The sequence below is a fragment of the Punica granatum genome, chromosome 4 (assembly GCF_007655135.1).
Source record: "Punica granatum isolate Tunisia-2019 chromosome 4, ASM765513v2, whole genome shotgun sequence".
NCBI lineage: Eukaryota > Viridiplantae > Streptophyta > Magnoliopsida > Myrtales > Lythraceae > Punica > Punica granatum.
The window spans coordinates 17,899,050-17,921,076 of NC_045130.1; the positions used below are offsets into that span (position 1 = coordinate 17,899,050).

Genomic DNA, 22,027 nt, shown 5'->3' on the forward strand with positions numbered 1-22,027 from the left:
AGATACCAAAACGAAGCTTAGGGAGAATGTTCTTTAAGACTGGAGCTTGTCATGCCGATTTCACTCCATTATGATGATGAGAGTTCCCATGGAGTTTCCATGATTGAGTTCCTCCTAACTGCCTGCATTGAGTTCCACCCCAATCTTTTGACCGAGCCCATGTCAAGACGAGGTGCTTAGTATTACGGTTACTAAATTCGCGAATTAATTTGTTCATCCGTGCGAATTTACGTATTTATAGGGGCCGACTGAATAGATTCGGTACAAATTCATACTTGGACCTAAATTCGGTAGATTCGCGAATTAATTCGGTAAATTTGACCGAATATATATTGAAGGCCTAATCAATGGAAAAGGTTGAAAAATCGGCTGGCCCAAGCCCTAATCCAACTGCATATTGTATTAGGCCCAAAAATGATTAAAATAATTAAAGATAAAACTTCCAATTTTCCAGAAATTAATTTTATCGTGCTCAGCTCGCTGCTTAAAGACTCAAAATCCCTAATGCATAAAAAAATGCCCCACGCCTTTTGCCCGTTAAATAGAAGTTTAGAACTGAAGTTGGGGACCTGAGTTCGTCGTACCTCGAGTCTCGTCTCCTATAGTCCCCATAGTTCACTGTTGCTCATCGTTCGAGATGTTTTGGAGTAGGATTTATTATTATTATTATTATTATTATTATTATTATTATTATTATTATTATTTACATGGTTTTGAAGTAACTTTATTACATATTTAGTCTTTATGTGAATAAAAAGTGATAGGTGTAGTATGTATACAACTTTCGTAAATTCACGAATTTATGAATTAAATTTACGGGAGCTCCACCAATCTTATATGAATTCTCGAATTTGATAACCTTTGGTGCTTACTCCCATGTTTTGTGTAATCACATTTTTCACCTTTCCATTTGCTTGATAGTTTTTAGTTTCTTATCTGCTATATATGCCTTCTTTTTCGTTTGCCAATTTCTTGAAAATGGATTATCATTGCCGATTTATTATTTGCTGTTACTTCTTGATACTTCCATTCATTTTGTTTGTTCAGTGCTCCGAACCATGAACTGCATAATTACCGTGGTTAGGGGTGGGCAAAATAACCAAAAAACCGAACCGCAAAAAAAAAAAACCAGAGTGTACGCGTACCTACTGGTTATTAACGGTTCGATTAGTTACTGAATATATTTGATTCGGTTACGAATAAATTTTTATAAGAAATAATAAATGAAAATGAAAAATCAAGTCAAATTTTTATATAAAACGGTTAACAAGTAAACCGAACTGTGAACCGTTATTGGTTAACCGGTTAAAACGGCTCGGATATTTGCTCATAAACGGTTATGGTTCGGAATAAGACCTCGATCCGAAATGGAACAGACCATGCCCACCCTTAACGGTCCATCTAATTTGACCAAACTAAAATAAAGGATTGAATTTCCTTCAATTTCATTAATTATGTTCGCAATAAATTTGTGAACTCCTACTTCGCAAATTACCATTCAACTGTTGATTTGCCTTGACCACAAGGTGCTATCAAAGAATTTCAAACACTTACACTATTAATGATGTCAAATCATTCGAAAAACATTTTATCAACTATACCAATTTACTCTCATCTCTAGTTATCATGCGCGGTCGCTCCAGTGTTGACTTGGAATCATACGTTTACGAAAGGATTAAAAACCATTTTGTATCTCGGTTAAAATATTGAAAAACCAATAACAACAATGGGCTAAAATTCTGGTATATGTATTCTTCAAACCAAGTATCACAATCATAATATATAGATATTATCCTTCATAAGAAAAATCCCTACATTAATGTGAAAACAGGTTAAAAGAACGAAAAATGATATATCTACGCAAAAATCCGCGCACTGCACGGGCGGGCAAAAGGCCCAGTATTTTATGACCAGTGAACCTAGAAGCTCTGAATGACCCAACCCACCAGTAACAACATAATCATCTTCATTTATAGATTAAAACCAATGAGGTTGGGTTCAGATGAATTTCTCCAACTTCCTTGACCTGATGGAGCCCGGGGGCCGGAAATCTTCCAACCGCAAATTGGAGCTTCTCCGGATCCCGTTCAAGGCCACCTCTCCTTTCTCGGACTGGATCACCTCCAGTGTGCTTCCGAGGACGTCTGCCGCGAGCCCGGCCTCTAACAGCTGGCTCTGCTCCCCTCCACCTTCATACAGTATCCGCCCGATTTCGCTCAATGAGACCACATTCTCTGCTATTAACTTGCCGAAAATTCGCCCGAGGAATTCTGTTGCTTTCGGTGCATCATTTACTGCATCTTCCAGGGTGGTCAGGACCGACTCGAACCTAAAACCCAGAGTAGCAAAGATGAGCTATCGGATTTCCATGGACGGTCCAGGTACTTGAAATCTAGGGAGGGGGTGGCGCAGGAGTGAGGTCCCGGAATAATTATGGTGAAAAGTTTCAAAAAATGAATAAGAAAACGAGTGAGTAAACTTTCAGAAAGCAACATTCTTTATGTGATTTCAGAAAACATTCCTCCGAGCAAGCCCTTCTTCCCCCAACCGGTCATCAATAATGATCACAGTTAGACGACCACCTCTGTGCTGTCGATGATGAACTTACTTTCAAGAACGTCATTGGTCCCCAAAAAATTAAATAATAATAATAATAATAATAAGAGGTTTTTTTTGGCTGAATTTCCAAAAAAAAAAAAAGGGAAATGGTTGACTCGTTCTAACTTACCCTTCGATTAGCTGGCCATGGCTTAAGATTCTATCTTGAGGCTTGGACAGGTTGATGAGGAGCTTCGTTAAAAGATCCCTTTCCAAGTCCTTCCGCTCGAAAGAGTCCGCAACCCAGAGAGAGACCATGGATGGATAGAAGCTTGGGGAGTTCAGATCCTGGATGCATAGAGCAACTTCTTTCTCGTCCTTGGCGCTGAAAAGAAACAGATACCAATGTGCATATCTCAGAACTAGGCAAAAATAGATGGCAAGGCAAACCTCTGTAATCTCTTACAAAAATAAAAAATAAAAAGATGCTCCCTTACTGTAATGAACCTCAAATTTTTATGGTCTCTTCATTAACTACCGGGAGGGCGTTCTACCTAATACTTGCAAGTCCCAGTAGCCAGTTAATCAGAAGATTTGATCCACTAGGACAACTAACACCCCCCTCCTGCCTCCCCTTCTCTCTCTCTCTCTCACTGTGTGCGAGCACACATGTAACATGCTTTACATGGTTCTTATATTAAGAACACAACAAATGCTTCACCAGAAAAAAGAAAATACAAATAATCCAAAAGTCCTCGAACTATCCAGGAAATTCTGACTATGAACTATGAGACATTCAAAGAAACAACTCACAACAAGAAGCATCCAATCACAAATCAGGAAAAATCAATCTGGAAGACCAACTAGCCCAGTAACATTCAATAAAAAGACAAACATTTAACCCACGTGCAAGCAAAATGGCAGACCATCTACAACTCTAGCCCGAATATACAACAGAAGGCTTTCATCTTGACAATGAAATAAATGTAATGCATGAGGTGGCAAAGAGAAATCTACAACAATAACCAGAGGAAGTGGTCAACCAGAGTACCTGTAATACTCTCTAATAGCCGCAATGGACATATCTCGGAGCTTCTCTTCAGGCCTCACTTTCTCTGCAGGGGCACTCTGAGTAAGAGCTGGGCCATTCCCTCTGGAGGACAAAGGAGCTGTAGAAGGCCTATCAGAACCATAACGTGGACTTCTAACATTCCTGCCACCTTGCACACTCAACTGATCTGTCAATGCAGGCCCTGTGTACCGATCTGTACCGGATCTCATCATAGAATCCTCCCTCGAACTGTAGCTGTTTGTCCTATCTATGGAACTGAAACCATTCAAGCCAACGGGGGTTCTGCGAGAATCTATTGCACCAGAAGAGACATCAGATGATGAAGTTCCTAGTAGAGATGATTGGCCTCTGACCGACAATCCCCTTCCGAGCCCACCCTGAGGTCCCAAGGTAATTGCATCATCACCCATGGACCTTTGAGACAAGGGAACAGACAACGGTCTTGGCTCATGAGCCTGTCTCTCCTCAAAACGAGCATCCTGAGCTCCATAACCACGAGTCGACTGCAAGCCACGGAAACTACCCATCCGTACGTTAGGAGAAGATAACGGATTGCCTCTAGGAGCAAATTCCATCTGCTGGCCCCTTCTTCCCGAGGTACTGATCCCAGGGGAACGGGCAACCCTACCAGCCTGCGCATGTCGTTCTTGAGCTGCATCTCTGTGTACTTCCTCAATCTTCTTGGGTCCCTCAACTTTCCTTCTCTGCTGCCATTTGTTCTTTCTCAAGTCTATTGCATCTTTCAACATGAACCTAACTCTTGAAGAAAGAGTCATGTTCTTCGATAACACTGTCATTTTATCGAAATACGCATCCATATAACTCTTTGCTTTGGGTTGGTCAATCATCTCTCCAATTGTACTCATTAACTTGCACAAAGCCTCGAGGTCTTCCTCATCAGGAATCTGTGTCTGATACTGACCCAAAAGCTTTTTCACGCACTCGTGCATGATCCTCTCTGTCAGCATTTTTTTCTTGAACAGCTCCCCAATCAATCTGATGTTTCCCAACATTCTTCTTCGTGCCTTAATCCGCTTCTCCTCTCTTTCTTCCTCAGTCTGTTTAACTTCACCTTCCTCCTCGATTTTATTTGCTTCCTCTTGCTCCCTCTCACCTCTTTCAAATTCTTCCTGGCACTTATTCAGGAGCAATCTCTTGAAAGTTGTCTTCTCATCGCCCTCATTGAAATCAGGCAAGTCTTGAGACAGATGAAAACACAAGTCTGCATACATTTCACAGAATGTAGGCTCCATTAATGCCTTGTCGAATATCTGTGACATAAGGCCTGTCAGCGTGACAGCATTGTCAATTTGGACCGCTAGGACTTTCCCGAACAGCTTCTCAAAGTTCTGAGGAGTCAACTTGTTCAAAATTGCTTTCAACTGCCTTTGCTTGGCTTGCTCCTCGTCCGTGACTTTACCCACCTCATATTTCTTCTCCGCCTTGTGCATCATCTGCAATGGAGTCTGAGGAGAAGGAATTAAGCCCTTCTGCTGGAAACTAGTAGCACGCTGCCACCTGTCAGCATCAGAGCCAGTTCTTTGCATCCCTCCCTGAGATACCGGTGGCTGCATCGGCCCAGGTAGTATAGGATATTGAATGGGGCTTTGGGCACGGGGGTTCCTCAGAACACCATAATTAGCTCCTTGCCCAGATCGGAAACCTGCATTGCCACTAAACCCAACGTCAAGACGCAGGTCATGCCCAGCAAAAGGCCCTGGAACTTTAGTCCATCTATCATCATCACGCACATTACTTCCACGACGATCCAGCCGAGGACCATTGCTTGGTCTCCCAGGACTTGGGTGGTGGTCGCGTCCAACAGAGCGTGATATGGTCACACCATAAGTAAAGACCTCTGCTATATCAGAAGTGACCTCAAAAGCCTCGGGAAGGGAAGTGTATTGGTCCGCAAATTTCAGGAGGAAATCTCTAGAATACTTCTTGGCTGTACAGCCATCACCTTCTTGATTGTCGACAGGTTTCCCATTAGCGGTGGATTCCAATTTTGGAGTGGAGATGTCTGCAGCATCTTCCCAATCATCTGGCTCAGCTTTACTTTCATCTCCGTCTTCACTTACCACAGCTTCTGCTTGACAAGCATCGGCAAGTTCAGACTTTAAATCAGTACTTGGCAAAGCAATTTCTGCACTTCCTGAGGACATCATCGTCTCTTTCTTTTCCTCAGGACCCTTGTAAGCCATATAAAGATCTAAAGTAGAACCAGCAGCATCAGCCTTCCGAAGTAACTCTTTTTTCTTCTTCTTTCCCTTAGCTGTTGTACTCTTAGACCTATTCAGCTCTGGAACTGGCTTATCATTGGAACTTGAAATCTGCAAGGATCCTCCCTTACCAGCAGATTTTTCCCTAACATCATCGTTTGTTCTAGCTTTTTCCTGAGGTTCTGGAGCGGAAATATCAATAGAACCAGTCACCTCTTCATTGACAGTGCTCCCATCCCCACTTTCAGGTGCACATAAACTAGAAACATCATTGCTGAGAGAACCTGCAGATAGAACGACTGTGCATGGAACAGATTCTGTAGCAGTACCATCCTCAGTAGTGGAAGTAGAAATCTCCGAATCAACTTTTCCAGTCACTTCTTCATCCAGATCACTTTTTCTATTCACAACCTCTGAACTGCTCTCAACACTAGTTTCTACCTTACTGATGGATTCCTGTTCCCGCTCTTTTACTTCAGAAGATTTTACCAGAGACGATTCTGAATCATATCCAGAATTGCCAGAGGAACCTTTGGCTCCATCAACATGCTCTATACTTCTTTCATCTTCTTCTTTAGTAGTCTTGCCATCTAAACCATCATCTCGTTGGGAACCAGGGTCAGCAGCTTTAACAGTTATTGCAGCATTAGAAATTTCAGATGCCGAGGAGCCGCTACCATTTTCCATGCTATCAATCCTCGATTCAGTACTACTAGTAGCATCAGCACCTGTTCTGGAATCACTTCTAGACTCCAATGTACCACCAGTAGTCTCTGAACGGCTATCTTCTTGAGCTCCCGCTTCATCATTAACAATATCACTTGGTACTGTGGCATGTGAAAGCAAGCTTGATATAATGGGAGCTTGCTCCTCCACCTGTTTTAAATAATGTATATATGTGATTACAAAGTTTAGTCATAGCCACTTGATTATCAGATGTCAAATTAATACTGTAACCGCCTACTAGATGTAATAGTAGAGGATGAAAACATAAAAAATACAAGTGAAATTACCCGAGGCTGTGGTACATCATCTGCCTTGCTCTGCTTCTTGGCAAGGTCCTTCATGGAATTTGATCTACCATAATTCTCCCTTCTTCCAGCTTCAGCATTATTCTCAGCCGGTGCAGGAACCTGAGCCGGTGCAGAAACCTCATGGGGAAGGCAATCAGTAGAGGAAGTGCTGGTTTCTGCACTCCCACGAGAAACGGCAGAAACCCCAGCTGAGTTACTTTTGGTCATCACAGACAGTGAATCAAATGATGGTTCTCTAACAGTTCCCGGCTTTGGTGAAGATCCAGGGCCAACCTCAGATTCCTTGGCGGAGGATTCACCAGATGGCCCTGAAACTTTAGGCGGTTCAATCTTTACAGCAGCAGTTGAGTTGCGTAATGAAGACACACCAGCAGCATTCCAATTAATAGAACCATCTGCTTGTTTTACCGCCTCCCGTGCCACAGAGGAAGTAGAACTGGTTCCATCACGTGAATTTTGTGCATGCTCTTGGCGGGACTGCTCAACAGTTCCCTGCTTTGAGACAGCAGTCCTAGCAGAATTCAACAGGTTATTAGCCTGGGGATTCATGAATGAAACGTTTTGAGGACCCTGATTTACAGCATAATTAAATCTCGGCGCCTGAGAAACTGGATTTATTTGAGCACCCGATACAGGTAGAGAACCAGAGCCAGGGAAGAACAAAGTGCTCGGATTGTAATTAGGGTAATAATTAAATTGATGGCCAGGTGGATATGATACTATGGGTTGAGAGTGAGGCGGCACATTAGGATGCGATCTGCCTGATGGCCCTCCATCTGAAAAAGCATCTGAAGGCTTGTCAAGCCTCACCTCCTGATGCGTGTCTGGATGAGTTATCTTCACTGAGGTCTTGCGAGGACCACTAAACTGTCCTCCTTGCTGCTGGGTATACTGTCCAATCCCCATTCCTAAATTTCCTAACTGAGGAGACAGTTGAGAAAAACTCAAACCCTGGCTCTGATGGAGTGTCCCCTGAGGTGGCAATTGATGGGGTTGAAGACCTGGGACAAACATCTGCTGCTGAACTTGGGGAGGGGCATTTGCCACTGGCAGTGGCATAGGAATTTGCATCTGCAGTGGAATTGACGCAGGTGGAATGCCTTGTGATTGAATTTGTGGATTGGGGGTGCTGAACTTCACAGGGACTTGTGGCTGGTGATATGTCATTGGCATGGACATCCTAGGAACTTGATGAACTTGGGACTTATGTGCCTGAGTAGCAGGATTAACAGGCTGGGCCTGTGTTTTAGTTTTGGGGGTTGAATGAACGTCAGCAGTGCTCGAATGGTTTGCAGAACCCAAATCCTTCCGGGGTAACTGTTGCCTGGAAGGAGGAATAGGTACAGAAGGAACAGCTTTGACGGCATCATTGCGTGCCTGCAAGTACATGAACCACAAGTTTGATTAAGAAGTAGCGGACAAACCAAAGAGCAACATGCTGACCCTCATTTCTACAGTGTGTCAGTATCTGTAACAAGATACTATTGCCCATGCATTTTCAAAATTATGTGCATGTGAGGTGGCATATGCAAATTTTCATGGTTGCTTTGTGCACGACACTATCCATACAAAACACTAACATGACAAAAGAGACCTGATCTCGTTTTTGTTCATCAATCTTTGGAGGAGCAGAGCTAGTTCTTGGAGGAACCTGCAGGAAAAATTGGCACATTGAGAGATGATATACACCCAAAATTCACCATAAGAAGGAACATAACAACTGCGAGAGCATCTTTTACCTGCATCCCATTCACAAAACCAGGGCTTATAGAACCAAATTGGAAAGCAAATCCTTTGGATTGATCTCCTGGAGCTGAGCCATCAAAAAAAAAATCCGAAAATGATTTGAATCGTTAAGTGATACAGAGGTACTAAATGCACCAAACTTTAGGGGGGGAAGGGAACTTTCGTAGTCTAGTTACCAAAGAGAAAACCATTATATGCAATTGCGTTCACATAAAATAAGCAGCCATACCTTTTACCGGGGTTGTAGGAGCTGTAGTGTCTGAACTCATGGAGGTAGGCCGAGAAGTTGGAGCCTTCGGAAGAGTTTGAATGCCTCTAGGTGGGGCTGGAGTCGTTTCAGCAGGTTTTGAGGTTGTGCCTGTAGCCGGTGCATTTGATGATCCTATTCAGTTAACATGATATGGAAGGGAGCAAATCGATCAGCAAAAACGAAAATTTCATTTGTCCTACATATTACATATATGAGGTGGTATGTTTGATTTTGCTAGAATGAAGAAAAAAGGCTAATTATGGACTAACACTAGTACACAACTCCCCGGTTCCATCACCAAAATAAGTTATTCCTTTGGACTAGAATTCGATGAATTAGGTAGTGCAAACAACATCATTAGAAAGAAAAGCTTGAATCCTCTCCTAAAGTTTGTGATAAGTACCACGTGCTTGCGTCTGCGCAGTGGCCCCGTTGTGCACACTGTTGGGCGGAGCAGAAGGAGCATTACTGGACTCTGGATGATGATTTGCAGGTGGGAAGCTCACCCGAGGTTGCGCACCTTGCGCATTACCAGGCTTCTTGAAGCTAAACCGCCATGCCAACAACGAGAAAGCCCAGATTAGAAACGACGCGATAAGACAAGCCCTAATTCTAAAAACTCAAAGAAGCGGCTGGAAAATCCGAATTGCAGGGCAAATCAACGGGACAAGAGGAATGCAGAAACCCTAACCGTACCTTCGGTTGGCGGCGGAGGATGAGGAGGAGGAGGGAGAAGGAGAAGGGGCGGGGGCACCGCCCTTACCGTAACCGCCTGAGGAGCCCCGCGGGTGATGGAAGCTCGCGGATCGCCCAGATTTACGGTACTGCGATGAATCGTTCTTGTCGGACCTTGATTGATTGAAGGACATATATCCTTGCTCTAAGTTCCCTCCAGTAGTTTTCAATTCCTCTTTCCCTGCAAGCAACCAAACACGATAAATCAAACGCGACCTCCGGGGAGCTGCGGGGGAAGAGGGTGGGGGACTGCGGGCCACAGACAAGGGGTCGCGCAGCGTACCTGAGGAGCGAGGAAGAGCGAGAGGACGACGGAGATTAGGGTTTTATTGGGGAGGTCTCATGTCATGGAGAAGGGATACAACAGAGGAGAAGAGAGGAGGAAGAAGATGAAAGAAAGAAGAGAAAGCAAACAGGAGAGTCTGTGTCTGGTGCGAATAGTGTAATTAAAGGACAGGTCTTTTGATCGTGCGAGCCGACTCGACTCTGTGAAGTCTCTGTTTTAACCTTTTTCTTCTTTCTTTCTTTTTCACCTGTGTTGTGGGCCAACTGAACAGATAACTTCTCTGAGCGGGTTTCTGAGATGCTCTCTCTTTCCGAACGCCCCGTCCAATTCGGATACACGCCTGATCGGTCGATACGTGAATCGTTAAAATACCGAGCGGCTTGTCGCACCATAAAGGGATAAAACTATTGTGAAAATGCAGCCGGTCGTCGATCGGAACAAAAGATCGCTTATAAAATGGCTTTCAGTACGCACCATCATCGTTAAATTTTGTACGGAAATTATTGACCAAAAAGGGTCCGGATTAATAGTTTAGTTATAGAATAGTCCTTTCCAACATTTTTTTTCTCACTTATTTTTTAGAGAATATATTCTTTTGGTACTGATTACAAGGGTCGGGCACGACTAGTGTTCGTATTCGGAGTTAAAAACTGAACAGAAATGAACGATGCGTTTGGCTTCAGAGTTAAAGTAACTTTGATTTTAATTATGAAAAATGATAAATATTGTATAGTGTGTTGAGTTAAAGTTATTTTTGACTTGGGAAATATGTATTTTTATTGTGTAGTAGGTTGAGTTAAAGTTAAAGTTAAAGGTTTTGTGATTTTAACCCTGAAAACAAACGGGTCATTAAGTGATCCTAAAATCCGGTTTAGAATCGGTTCTATATAATAAAGCCCCAAGTGAAACTATGCTTTTAGGGGCCGTTTGGTTCGATATAAGGCGTAGATTTTACTTCCTTAGTAGGCCGATTCGACTCGAACTAAATTAGTCGGGCCCCATTGTATAGCCAAACACACCGAGAAAATGTGTAGATTTTACATTAGAAAATCCAAAATTTCCATCGTATTTTACATCATTTGGTGTAAATATATAACCATTAGAGGCTGTTTTTTCTTTACGTAGAGTGAGAACTTTAGGGTGTGTTTGGTTTCAAAACTTTTTTTAACTCAACTCCACTTATCTTTAATTCAGCAACAGAATTATTACTTTTTTCCCATTTTTTTAATTTTTTTAACTATTCAATTCAATTTTTAATATTAAATTTACTCAACTATTTATTACTTTTTCACAATTCAACAACACAATCATTACTTTTTCTCAATTAATCATTACTTTTTCACACTTTTTCTTATAATTCAAAAATACAATCATTACAAATTAATTAAAACCAAAACTCAACTCTAAAACCAAACACATTTTTACATTGTAAAATTCTAATTTTACATCATATTTTACAACATTTGGTTGTAAAGTTCATCATTATAATTACTTTCACGAGTTAGAACTTTACAATCGTAGTTGGTAAAAATTTTGCATCCGAAACAAGTTGAATTGTTAAATTAAATTTGAGACTATGGTCTGGACCCACATTCATCTCTCTAAAAATAAATCATATATATTATCCCTTACATTCATTGTAATCTAATATAGGTTCCATAGTTAAAATTTCCCCCCTTATTCACATTCTCTATTATCTAACAATCTTGAACCAATCGCCCACTATAATCAACTTCCCGGGTAAAACTTTACAATCGTGGTTGATAAAAACTTTATATTCAAAACACATGAAATTCTCATGTTACAATTGGATAACAATTGTGAGATCACAGCTTATCTCTGAAATTGGATAACGATTAGATATTATTTATGGTTAATTCACATGAAATTAGATATTATTACAATCTCATATTTTGATTTACAATCCAGGAAATATGATTTCATAATTAAATTTTCTCTATAATAGAAGTAACTTCTTATGTCTGCAGTTATTTTTTTAGTTCATCGAACATTTACATTGTGTCTGAATTTATGGTGAATATATACATCTAGTGAGATTCTCATGCTACATTTAGAATTGGGCATGCTTTCAAAAGAAAAATATGATGCCAAGCAGCACGATCCCATCTATATATAATATAAATTGTGAAACGGAGACGGAGAGGGAGGATTAAAGCCTCCAATCTCCAAACCCTTTGGTCACTATTATTTAGAATATATCTAATATGAGTAATTTAGAAAAAAAAAAAGTTAGATAAAGAGGTGCCTTCTCCTCTTATAAGGTTATGTGTGGTTTGGTTAAGACTAGGGACGCGATGACATGGAATTTTCAACCCGTGGACATTGAATATCCCAATCTTGTGTTTGGGTATTTCAAGATTTGTGATTTGAATATTAAAACCAAATTACCATGATGTCCATATAGTAACTTAAGAATATCTAAAAAATTTCAAAATAATTAAATAATTTTTAATAAAAATAGTGCACAATAATTAAATATCAGTTTACTTATCAAAAGAATATAGAATAATTTTTATTTTATTTTCAAAATAAAATAATTTTAAGAATTTTTTTAAAAAGGGAGAGGAATCAAATTCGGAAAGGAAGGAGAGGGGCGGTGGGGCCCAATTGCCGGCCACTACCGCCCCTGCAAGGTCACTAGAGGATCTAGAAGTCACCGACCTCACCTGAGGCAGTGGTGATCAACATTGAGCCCCAGCATCCTAGAAATTGTCCCTCTCCTCTTCTCAAAGAGATTGAGAGAGGGGAGGCAGATCGAGATTGTGGTGGCTTGACGCTGGCATCGCTGATCATTGAAGTAGTCACCACCACCCTAAGCGAAGGATAATTTACGGGGCAGTAGGGGTTTGATGTTGGCCACCACCACCCCAGGTGAAGCCGCTGGCGACTTCTGGGTCCATGCCAAGGGCATTGGTGGCCAGCGTTCAGACCCTCCACCGCCCTTCCCTAGCTTAAACCAAAAAAAAAAGGAAAAAAAAAGGTGGTTTTAGAAATTCTAAAATAAAGGCAAGGGCATTTTCATCTTTTTGATCTAAACACTATCCCAATCAGTCTTAATGGATTAACCCACCCCTTAGCTGGGATCAACTCCTCAATTGTTATATCCCGATGAATCCCAAACCCAATCCATATCCTATCGGCATCAAATATGGGTTTAGGATTTTAGAAATTCTATTCTAGTAGATATCCTGACCATCAAATGTGGTGTGGGTATATATATATATATATATATATATATATATATATATAGATGCTATGCATGAGGCAAGTCGAGTTAGGTCAGACCACGTTGCATGAAATACCTAGGTTCACTTTTCCCTATCCGTGCCTAACATGTTCTAGCACGAGTCTGATAATACCCCGCTGAAGTCTAACTACCCTTGGGCCATGTCCTTTTTGCCATTCCTAATTTTTTTATTATTATTATTTTGCCATTGCTAAATGTTGAGAAAAGTACTAAAGACGACCTTATCATGTTAATAATTATTTTCAATTGTCATTTATATTGTCTGATTATAATTATATCCATTGCTCCCAGTGCGGGTGAATATTTTAGTATTTATAACAGAAATCCATGACCTTGCATTCAAACTTATGATAAGAATTGAACAGAACATACATTTTTATAGACATTGCTACACATGATAACTTTTTGGTACATCTATCTATCTATCTATATATATATATATATATATATATATATTAAACTACCTAAGAAAGTTGTTCCACGTTTGAGGAGAAGCCTCTACATGGGTACAACCGTCCAATCTCTCAACTCATTATTGTCTGTCTCTTTGATTTTCCATTTATAAATTAAAAATTTTTCAGTGGAATATTTCATTAATTTATTCTCTTGGATTTCTGAAGTAATAATTGACATCTTTTTTTTTCTTTCACAAACGATTATATAAATATGTACATGCAAAGTCTCCGCCCAATGGGCAAACAAGAGAACTAGTTCACAATCACAATTAAACCCCCACCCTGTCGTCCTTCTTCCCACCCCCACCCCCCAGCGTCGTAGCGTCTAATTATAGTATCAAAAGGAATTTGAGAGGCATTTTTTAAGCATGCAAGCATAATGAAGTGGTTTTTTTCGTTTTTATTTTTTCCATGTTAGGTGGTCGTTCTGTTTCTATTGTCATTTGCTTACTAGCTAAGCTAGGTGATCGGTTTTATATTTTTCCCAAAATGCAAAATTAGTATCCAAGTTGTCTTATTTGTACCCTTTTGATGCTTTGTAAAATCGTGCAACCTTCTGATTTTTAAGAAGACATATTTTTCATAAATAAATAGACGATGACTGTGATACAGTCGGGTTTCTTCATCCTATTGCCTACAGCCTGCAAGAAAATCGATCACCGCCCTTCAATTGTCTTTGTAAGTATGGAGTCCAACAGGTTTTACTCCAAAATGCTTGCCTAATGTATCCATCGACACTCGTGTGCATTGTTTAAGTTTCACATTTCTAAATGGTATTTCCCTAAAGATCTTCAACCTGGCTGTTGCTGCTGCACTTATCGCATTCACATCTCAATGATCCTGAATGTACTATTAAGAATATCAATTATGCCCTCCAGATAGGAACGTACTCGGCAGTTTTTGAGGCATTTCGAGAAAGGTATGGTACTTATTGGAAATGTGGTTGTTCCTGTAGCTCTATCTACTTTACACATTAAATTTTATGTGCTTTCATATTAAGTCCTTTTTTTTTCCCCGAAGGGGGTCGGGGTGGGGTTGGGGGATTTGCTTGGGTTGGGATTCTTATCGAGTCTTTTTAAAGCCGTTCGGGATCGGCATGTTAAAACCGTTCTGTTGTAACTAATGATATGCTCTTTGTACTAAAAAAAAATGATAACTCTTTGTATAAAGATGCCTCGTGCTATCCTGCTTCCTTCTGCACAACACAAGGTACATCTCTACCAAGGTAATAGTCAACTAAGTTGAGAAAAATTTGGTGGGTACATAAAAATTGTATTGAATCATTCCTTTTCAATAAATAGATCTGATCGCCACATCAGATATGGAACTCAGAGGGATCATATAGGAAATGAGACTCCAAATCAGAGAACTGCAACAACATATACTAGATCAACCAACATTTATCGAAATTGAAAGAATCAGCAGAAGAAATGCCTCGATCCTCTTCTTTTTTATTTCTCGAACCACGAAACCAGTGAATCGAGATCTTAATGCGTATAGATATAATGAGAGCTAGAATTTTACAGCAACTTTTGGAAAAATATTTCGTTGGTAAGAAAATTAGAATTAAAGAGTGACAACTTAGTGGGATCCCATGTACTCATACAGTAGCTTGTATTTATCATAATGACCTTCAACTTGAGCTATTTGTCCATCAGTATTACTCGAAAGAGACATGAGAGATATTGTACGGGCCTTACATCCAACAAGTGAGACGGTTTGACCAATGGGAACATAATGGAGATGATCTTATTCATCATCCAAAGTATTACAAGGGTGGATGGAGACCTAAGAAGAAGAGAAATAGAGTCAATGATTTGCTCGATAATCCATTCAAGGCAAAAAGAAAACTAAAAACATTCACATGTGGAAAGTGTGGTGGGAAAGGTTACAATATTAGATTATGCAAGGGAACTGTAGTCAAGGAAAGACCAGAAAAGAAGGATAGGACTTTTGCAAAGGACAATGTAATTTTATCAAATGAATAATTGAGTATTGAAAAGAATTAATAATGATGCTTATAATATGAGAATTTCACATTCTTATTATGCATGGCAAATCTATCAAGGGTGAAGGATAGAGGGCCAGAACAAATGGCCAAGGACAAGGGACTAGAAGAATGGGTGAAGGACATGGGACTAGCAGAAATGGTCAAGGTCAGGGGACCGGCAGAAATAGTCAAGGACCACACAAGAGTAGCAGTGATGCATGCACTGTCTTACAATCAGAACAAATCCCACTTACATCAAGAGTATCCAATCAAGTTTAGGTACTTATTAGCTCAAAAATCCACTATAAGTATCAATTATTTTATAGTTAAAATGGTATTTTTATATCATTTGTATGGTGTACCAAACCTAAAGATGTTTCACTATTTATACCAACTCCAACAATTTCCAATCAAGTGCAGGTATCATACTATTACAAAATGATCTTATATATTGGTTTGGTTGTAAAATCTACTATAATATATTGTATTGTTCAATGGAGTACAGAAAAAATGGACATATGGATGGGTGATGGCTCCAAGTAGGCCATATGTATATGCACCACCCCTACCAATCATGTCAACTTCAACAGCAGTGAGACCTCCACCTCAAAGGCCAAGCATGCCAATTTCATCAACATTGAGACCCCCACCTTGCAGGCCAAGCACGCAAAATCCATCTCCTCCACTAACTACTCAATTGAGACAACATATGCAAATGCCTCAGCTGAAGAGTCCTTTACAGCCACCAATTCGATCTCCTCCACCACCTGTTTAGATGAGACAATAGCTAAGGAGTCCCTTTCAGCCACCAAATCCATCTTTTCCACCACCTGTTCAAAATAATCCTCAAAGAGTCACCCCTGCACCATTTGAATGGAAGGGGCAGAAGTGTGTGACAAGGGAATCTCTACGAGCATCAAGCAAGGTCGCAAGGGCTATGTCAAAGGAGATGGGTTCAACAATCCAGGAGTCTTCAACTAACTCCAACTAGAAGTTATGAAGCAACTTCAGTAGTGGCTCTTCTTTTGGGTTGGGATTCTAGTATGCATGGTTAGAAGGTCGGTTATGGTCTTCTTTTGGGAAGTAAGATGCTTGTTTGGCTGTGAATTATGACAAACTAAGAAATAACATGAAGCAAACTTCAGTAATAGGTTTTTCTTTTGGGAAATAAGATACTTATTTGGTTGTAAATTATGGTTCTTCTTGTTTTAATGATATTGTTTAATTTGGTCAAAATCATATAGAATATTGTTGTAGAATAACATTTTTCATTGCTTCATTCATCATTCAATACATACATCATAGGAGTTGATTCAAACAAAAATATCAAAATGTAAAGCAACTCCATCAAGGAAAATCCTCATAACCAACCCTAAATTGGTAAACTACTACTAATTCTCATACCATTCTCATATCACACTTCATTTGCACGAGTAGAACAATCACCAAACCTATAAACACAACCATCCCAAAATCCAAAAAACAACTCTAAGTCTATTCAGTTGTTTCTCATTGGAGATATTTCTCTTCCTCGTACGACTAATCGACCTTTGCTCCTCAGAAACCTTGGATGAGCTCCCAAGCAGATCTTCCCATTCAAAGTACCCATAGCTCCTTCTCTCATTCTTCTAAAATAGGCATCGGTAAAATGCTCTTCCGGGGTTTATTTTAGTGTAAGAAGTCATCTTCACGGCTCTTTCCCCGCAATTGTAAAAGATCAATGGGGCCCTAGTACTGCTTGAGCTGTTGTAAGTCGTGCTTCTTGGATAATAGCTCTTAGCTCTCTTTCCCAGCAATAGGATCATTTGCGCCATCCGTATTACACCATCGAGAGTGCAATTGAGAGTGTGAACTCATTGAAGTCTTCAATTTCTCCCCTTCTGTTACTGCAACAGAGCGAAATTTTGGGGATTTGGGAGTTAGGGTTTCAATTTGGAATTTCAGTTAAAAGGGGGGAATTGGTGGGAAGGAGGAGGAACAAACGATATCGTTTTAGGTTGTCGGAAGGGGGCCAAACGACATCTCTGCTCTTATCCTTTGTCTGCCATTAAAAAAAAATATATCATGGATGACATTATCTTCAGCTCAAATGCCATGTCACCTTTCTATCACGAAGGTAAATAGAGGGGTATAATTGTTAGACGGAATGCAAACGTTTAGGGGTAATTGATGGCAAAAATAAGCCATGAGCAAAAGCGGTGGCAAATTAATAAGTAGAGAGCGACAGTGATAGTCTACTCATTTAAAAAATCACCTTTCTATCCCTATTTATCATTGGGATACAACTTTATATATGCATACAGATTATACCTTTACAAATTTCCAATTTGAAAAAAGACAAGAAATTTCAATATATTAAATTACTTTGGAAAATGAAAGTAATATTATTCAGGAATTGTTATTATGGATAATATATTAATACAATCAATAAACCTAAATATGAATATTACAATTACAACGATATCTATTTGGAAAAATATATTGACAAAATTACAAATTATTATAAGCCACATCTCAAAATGAGGATTTTGAATAATTCTACATAAAATGTCCAAAATAAAATTTTAATGTCTGAGGACTCAGTTGGGATTTCTTGCTTAAAATTTTTCAGGTGATTGGCATTTTAGATCAGTTCACAACCTGGGTCTTTGCTTGCATAATTGGGCGTCGTTTCTCTTTAAGTATCAATGGTGGTTTTGAGGTTTATTTGAAGGGCAGGAAAGGTTTAAGGCAAGGGTATCCACTTTTCCCCTACCTATTTGTAATGGCTATAGAAGTCCTATCGAAGCTACTTGACAAGCCTGCTACGGAAGGACAACTCTCCTTTCATCCAAAATGCAACAAGGTCAGCCTAACACATTTGGGGTCTGCAAATGACCTCATGATCTTCCTCAGAGGTGATCTTCTTTCTATGCAAGCTGTTCGTGATATTTTTGACAAGTTCTATAAAGTGTTGGGCCTTAAAGTGAATCCAGCAAAGACTAAACTATATTGTGCTGGGATGGATGGTTCTTTAGTTCATGATATGCTATTATGAGTGGATTTAAGAAGGCTTCTCTACCTGTTAAGTATCTTAGGGCTCCTCTAATCCCTGAAAGGCTAACGGATAGCAATTTAGGCCTCTTATTGATAAGATTACTAGTCAGATTGATGGGTGGGCTGTTTAAGTACCTCTGTGCTGGTAGATTGTAGTTGGTTAAGTCATTGATTCATTCACTTGTTAATTTCTGGTGTACTGCCTTTGTCCTCCCCAAAAAGGTCCTTAGAATGGTTGAGCAGCGTTTTAGGGATTTTTTGTGGAAAATGAAGAATGGGGAAGCAAGGGTGCTAAAGTTAAATGGGATTGGATGTTCTTGCCAAAGGATGAAGATGAATTGGGCATTAAGGATCTCGATGTTTGGAACTTAGCATGTGTAATAACATCTAGTTATTTAGGGGAAACCTATACTATTATTGGAAAAAGTTAGTAAAACCTGTGAAGAACAAAAAAAAAAGTTACTTAAGAACCACACAAATATTTTCTATCAATGGCCTATAAAGAACCTATAAATTAGAAATGGATAGACATTTTATGAGAGATGAGATACTTTTTTGAAATATAGGATCATGAATATTGAGTTTTTTTGAAACAAAATCGAGAACTTATAGTTACATTTAATTGACTAAGCGTGAAATACAGGATCATGAATATTTGACATCAAATATGAAATAATTTATGATGATTGCACTTGTCTATGAGTGCTTTTTCAGTAGGCATTTTTAGATTTTTCATACCGTGTAAAACTAATACGAACCCTTAGATTACCCTTCATTTAATATAGATCATTCATTGTACATGATTTTTTTAAAATATATTTTCATGCTTTATTTTCTTATTTTTCTCCCACAAACCTTCACCCAGTGTTATCACAACCGGATCGGATGATGAACCGGAAGGGGTATGGGTTAATGGATTAATGGGTCCGACCGGGGTTCGATGGGTCGAACCGCACTTTTAATTAAAATAAAATAAGTATTCATATTATTTAAAAAAATTATGATAGAAGGATGATGAAATATAAGAATAGTATCAGAAAATGTCTATATTTAATATTTCTTACTCTAAAATAAATGTTGAATTTTAATAAGTACATTAAAATGGAGTTAAAAGAACAAGAAGTTAGTGATGACTTGGTTGGTAGCATGCTAGTATGGAAAATAAGAGGTGATGGGTTCAAATCCTCACACAACCTAATAATTTTTACATTAAAAAACAAAAGTGGAAATCCATAGAACCGACCGGTTCAATGAAGTTTTTCTCAAAAACCGGCCGCTTCAATAGGTCTAACGGTTTGTTTCTACAACTTGGGTTTTCCAGCAGACCGAACCGGACATGGTGCCGGTTCCCGATCCGACCGGTCGAATAGGCCAGTTCGGTCCGGTTTTGATAACAATGCCTTCACCAGTGCTACAAATTAGCCCTCGCGCCTGGACCGATGAGGTAGTGCCAAGCCATCGACCATAAAAGATTAAAAAATTATATTTAACATTTAATTATAATTTTTGAAAGTAAAAAAACAGAACCCTATTGGAATTCGATGATAGAGGACGGGGAGGGGGATGTTACTGAAATGCTATCTATCAAAACTTTTAGGTTGCATTTGGTTTCATAGTAGGATTTTAAAATCAAATTTTGATTTTAATTTTGAGTGGAATAAATGGGGCCCACCCTTTGACTTTGTATGAGTTATGTTGTTTTGTTGTGGAAAAAAGTGGTATAAATGGGGCCCACTCTTTGACTTTGTAAGAGTTATTTTATTTTGTAGTGGGTAAAGTTAAATTAGAATTGTGATTCTAAAATAGAATCAGAAACCAAACAAGCCCTTAGCTTTAGAAACCTTACTTGGTTGACTCGTCTTTTGAGTTTATTGTGTTTCATTCCATCTACTGAAGCACTAGTTTTAACATCTCAGTTTTTTCCTTGTCCTTTTTCAAACTATGGTTTGTATCAATCAGTATCGCCATGTCTCCCCCTATCTCCTCTCTCTCCCTTTTTTCTGCAATTTTTCTTTTTTAATTTGGGGAGGTGGAGCGCTTGTCGGCAGTTGCCTCTGAGTTCGCCGCACATGAATCTTAATCCTATCCTCGACACTAATATTTTCATGTTTGATGTCAAACAATGAGAAGAGAAGTCGATGGAATCAATTCAACGCTTCCCTTTTACTGAAAAATGTTTCGGGACAAAGGAAAAGCGGAGGCAGAAACATATGCTTATGAGGAACAGGTGCTTCATTAGAAATAAATCCATGCCCTCCTCTTTATATTCACTAAACTCAAGCAGAGTATCCAACATATCATACAGGCCAGGGATCTCCCTTCCCGGGGGGGGGGGGGGGGGGGTGGCCGGCAGTGACGCCATTCTTCCTTTCTTTTTCTTTTTATTTTTATTTTTTAAATGTCGAAAATTATGATTAAATATTAAAATCGATGGGGTCGAATGCTGATAAAAAGAATTGTGAGCAAAAATCACATTTTACATAATAAATGGATCAGATCATGATTTTGAGGGAAGTTTTTGAAATTTTAAAACTTTAAAAAATAGATGGTCCAAATTAGATTGCATGGGATCTAAAGGCCCAAATTAGTTTTGTATGGTGTGAAAAAATCTGAAATCTGCATCGTAGAATTTGGGTTTATCTACACTAATTCAAGTATTAGTTTGATTTGTCTAGTTAAATTATATAACTTTCACCGTTACAACTTTTGACAGAAGTTTTATAGTTTTTTAATATTAAAAACAAGATATAATTTTCTATATAAATAAAAAAAATTAAAGTGGTGTGTGATTTTCATTTAGCCCCAAGGAGTGGGATGACCTGTTATTGAGTTTTTCACTTTGTACTTTTGAATGAAGGGATATTAACTAAAAGGTATAATGTTTTCAAGAATTAATTTGCTTTTGATAATTATGTAAAAGGACAAAATTGTAATTTCAATTATGTAAGTGAGGGCAAAATAGGAATAAATGTTGGAGTATCACCTTAAGTGGGTCCTACTTTTAGAAATGTTGGACTAGGCTCATGTTCTTAAATTGCCCGTACGCCAAATGAAATTTTTTCGATTTTTAAATTTTTTTAATAATTTTAAATAAAAACAAATTTTCAGTTTTTAAAATGATTATTAAAATTTTACAGAAATACTTTAATAAAGCACGATCTTTTACAAAAACAAATTTTCAGTTTTTATAATTTGCTCATGGGTACCATTACTTTTGAATTATTTAATAAAGCACGATTTTTACAAAAACAAATTTTCAGTTTTTATAATTTGCTCATGGGGTACCATTACTTCTGGATTATTTAATAAAGCACGATCTTTTTCAAATTTTAAAATTTGATTTTTAATGAAGATGATTTTTTAAAAGTTTTGGAAATATGTTTTGAGAAGATTTG

General features: G+C 38.9%; 1 protein-coding gene across 2 annotated transcripts; it reads right to left on the reverse strand.

Annotated features, from left to right (window-relative positions):
- Window positions 1-1,727: 1,727 nt before the first annotated feature.
- Window positions 1,728-10,044, reverse strand: LOC116205310 (eukaryotic translation initiation factor 4G-like). Of its 2 annotated transcripts, none has more exons than XM_031537877.1 (10): window positions 9,881-10,044; window positions 9,559-9,778; window positions 9,266-9,408; window positions 8,842-8,970; window positions 8,606-8,679; window positions 8,461-8,517; window positions 6,846-8,243; window positions 3,590-6,708; window positions 2,729-2,923; window positions 1,728-2,329 (listed from the first exon to the last, which is right to left on the reverse strand). In XM_031537877.1, exons 2-10 carry the CDS (start codon window positions 9,729-9,731, stop codon window positions 1,999-2,001), a joined length of 5,619 nt encoding a protein of 1,872 aa, XP_031393737.1. In that variant the 5' UTR covers window positions 9,732-9,778; window positions 9,881-10,044; the 3' UTR covers window positions 1,728-1,998. The 2 variants fall into 2 exon arrangements, with proteins under 2 accessions (XP_031393737.1, XP_031393736.1); XM_031537876.1 differs by having other exon boundaries at window positions 8,842-8,994; window positions 9,881-10,043.
- Window positions 10,045-22,027: the final 11,983 nt, after the last annotated feature.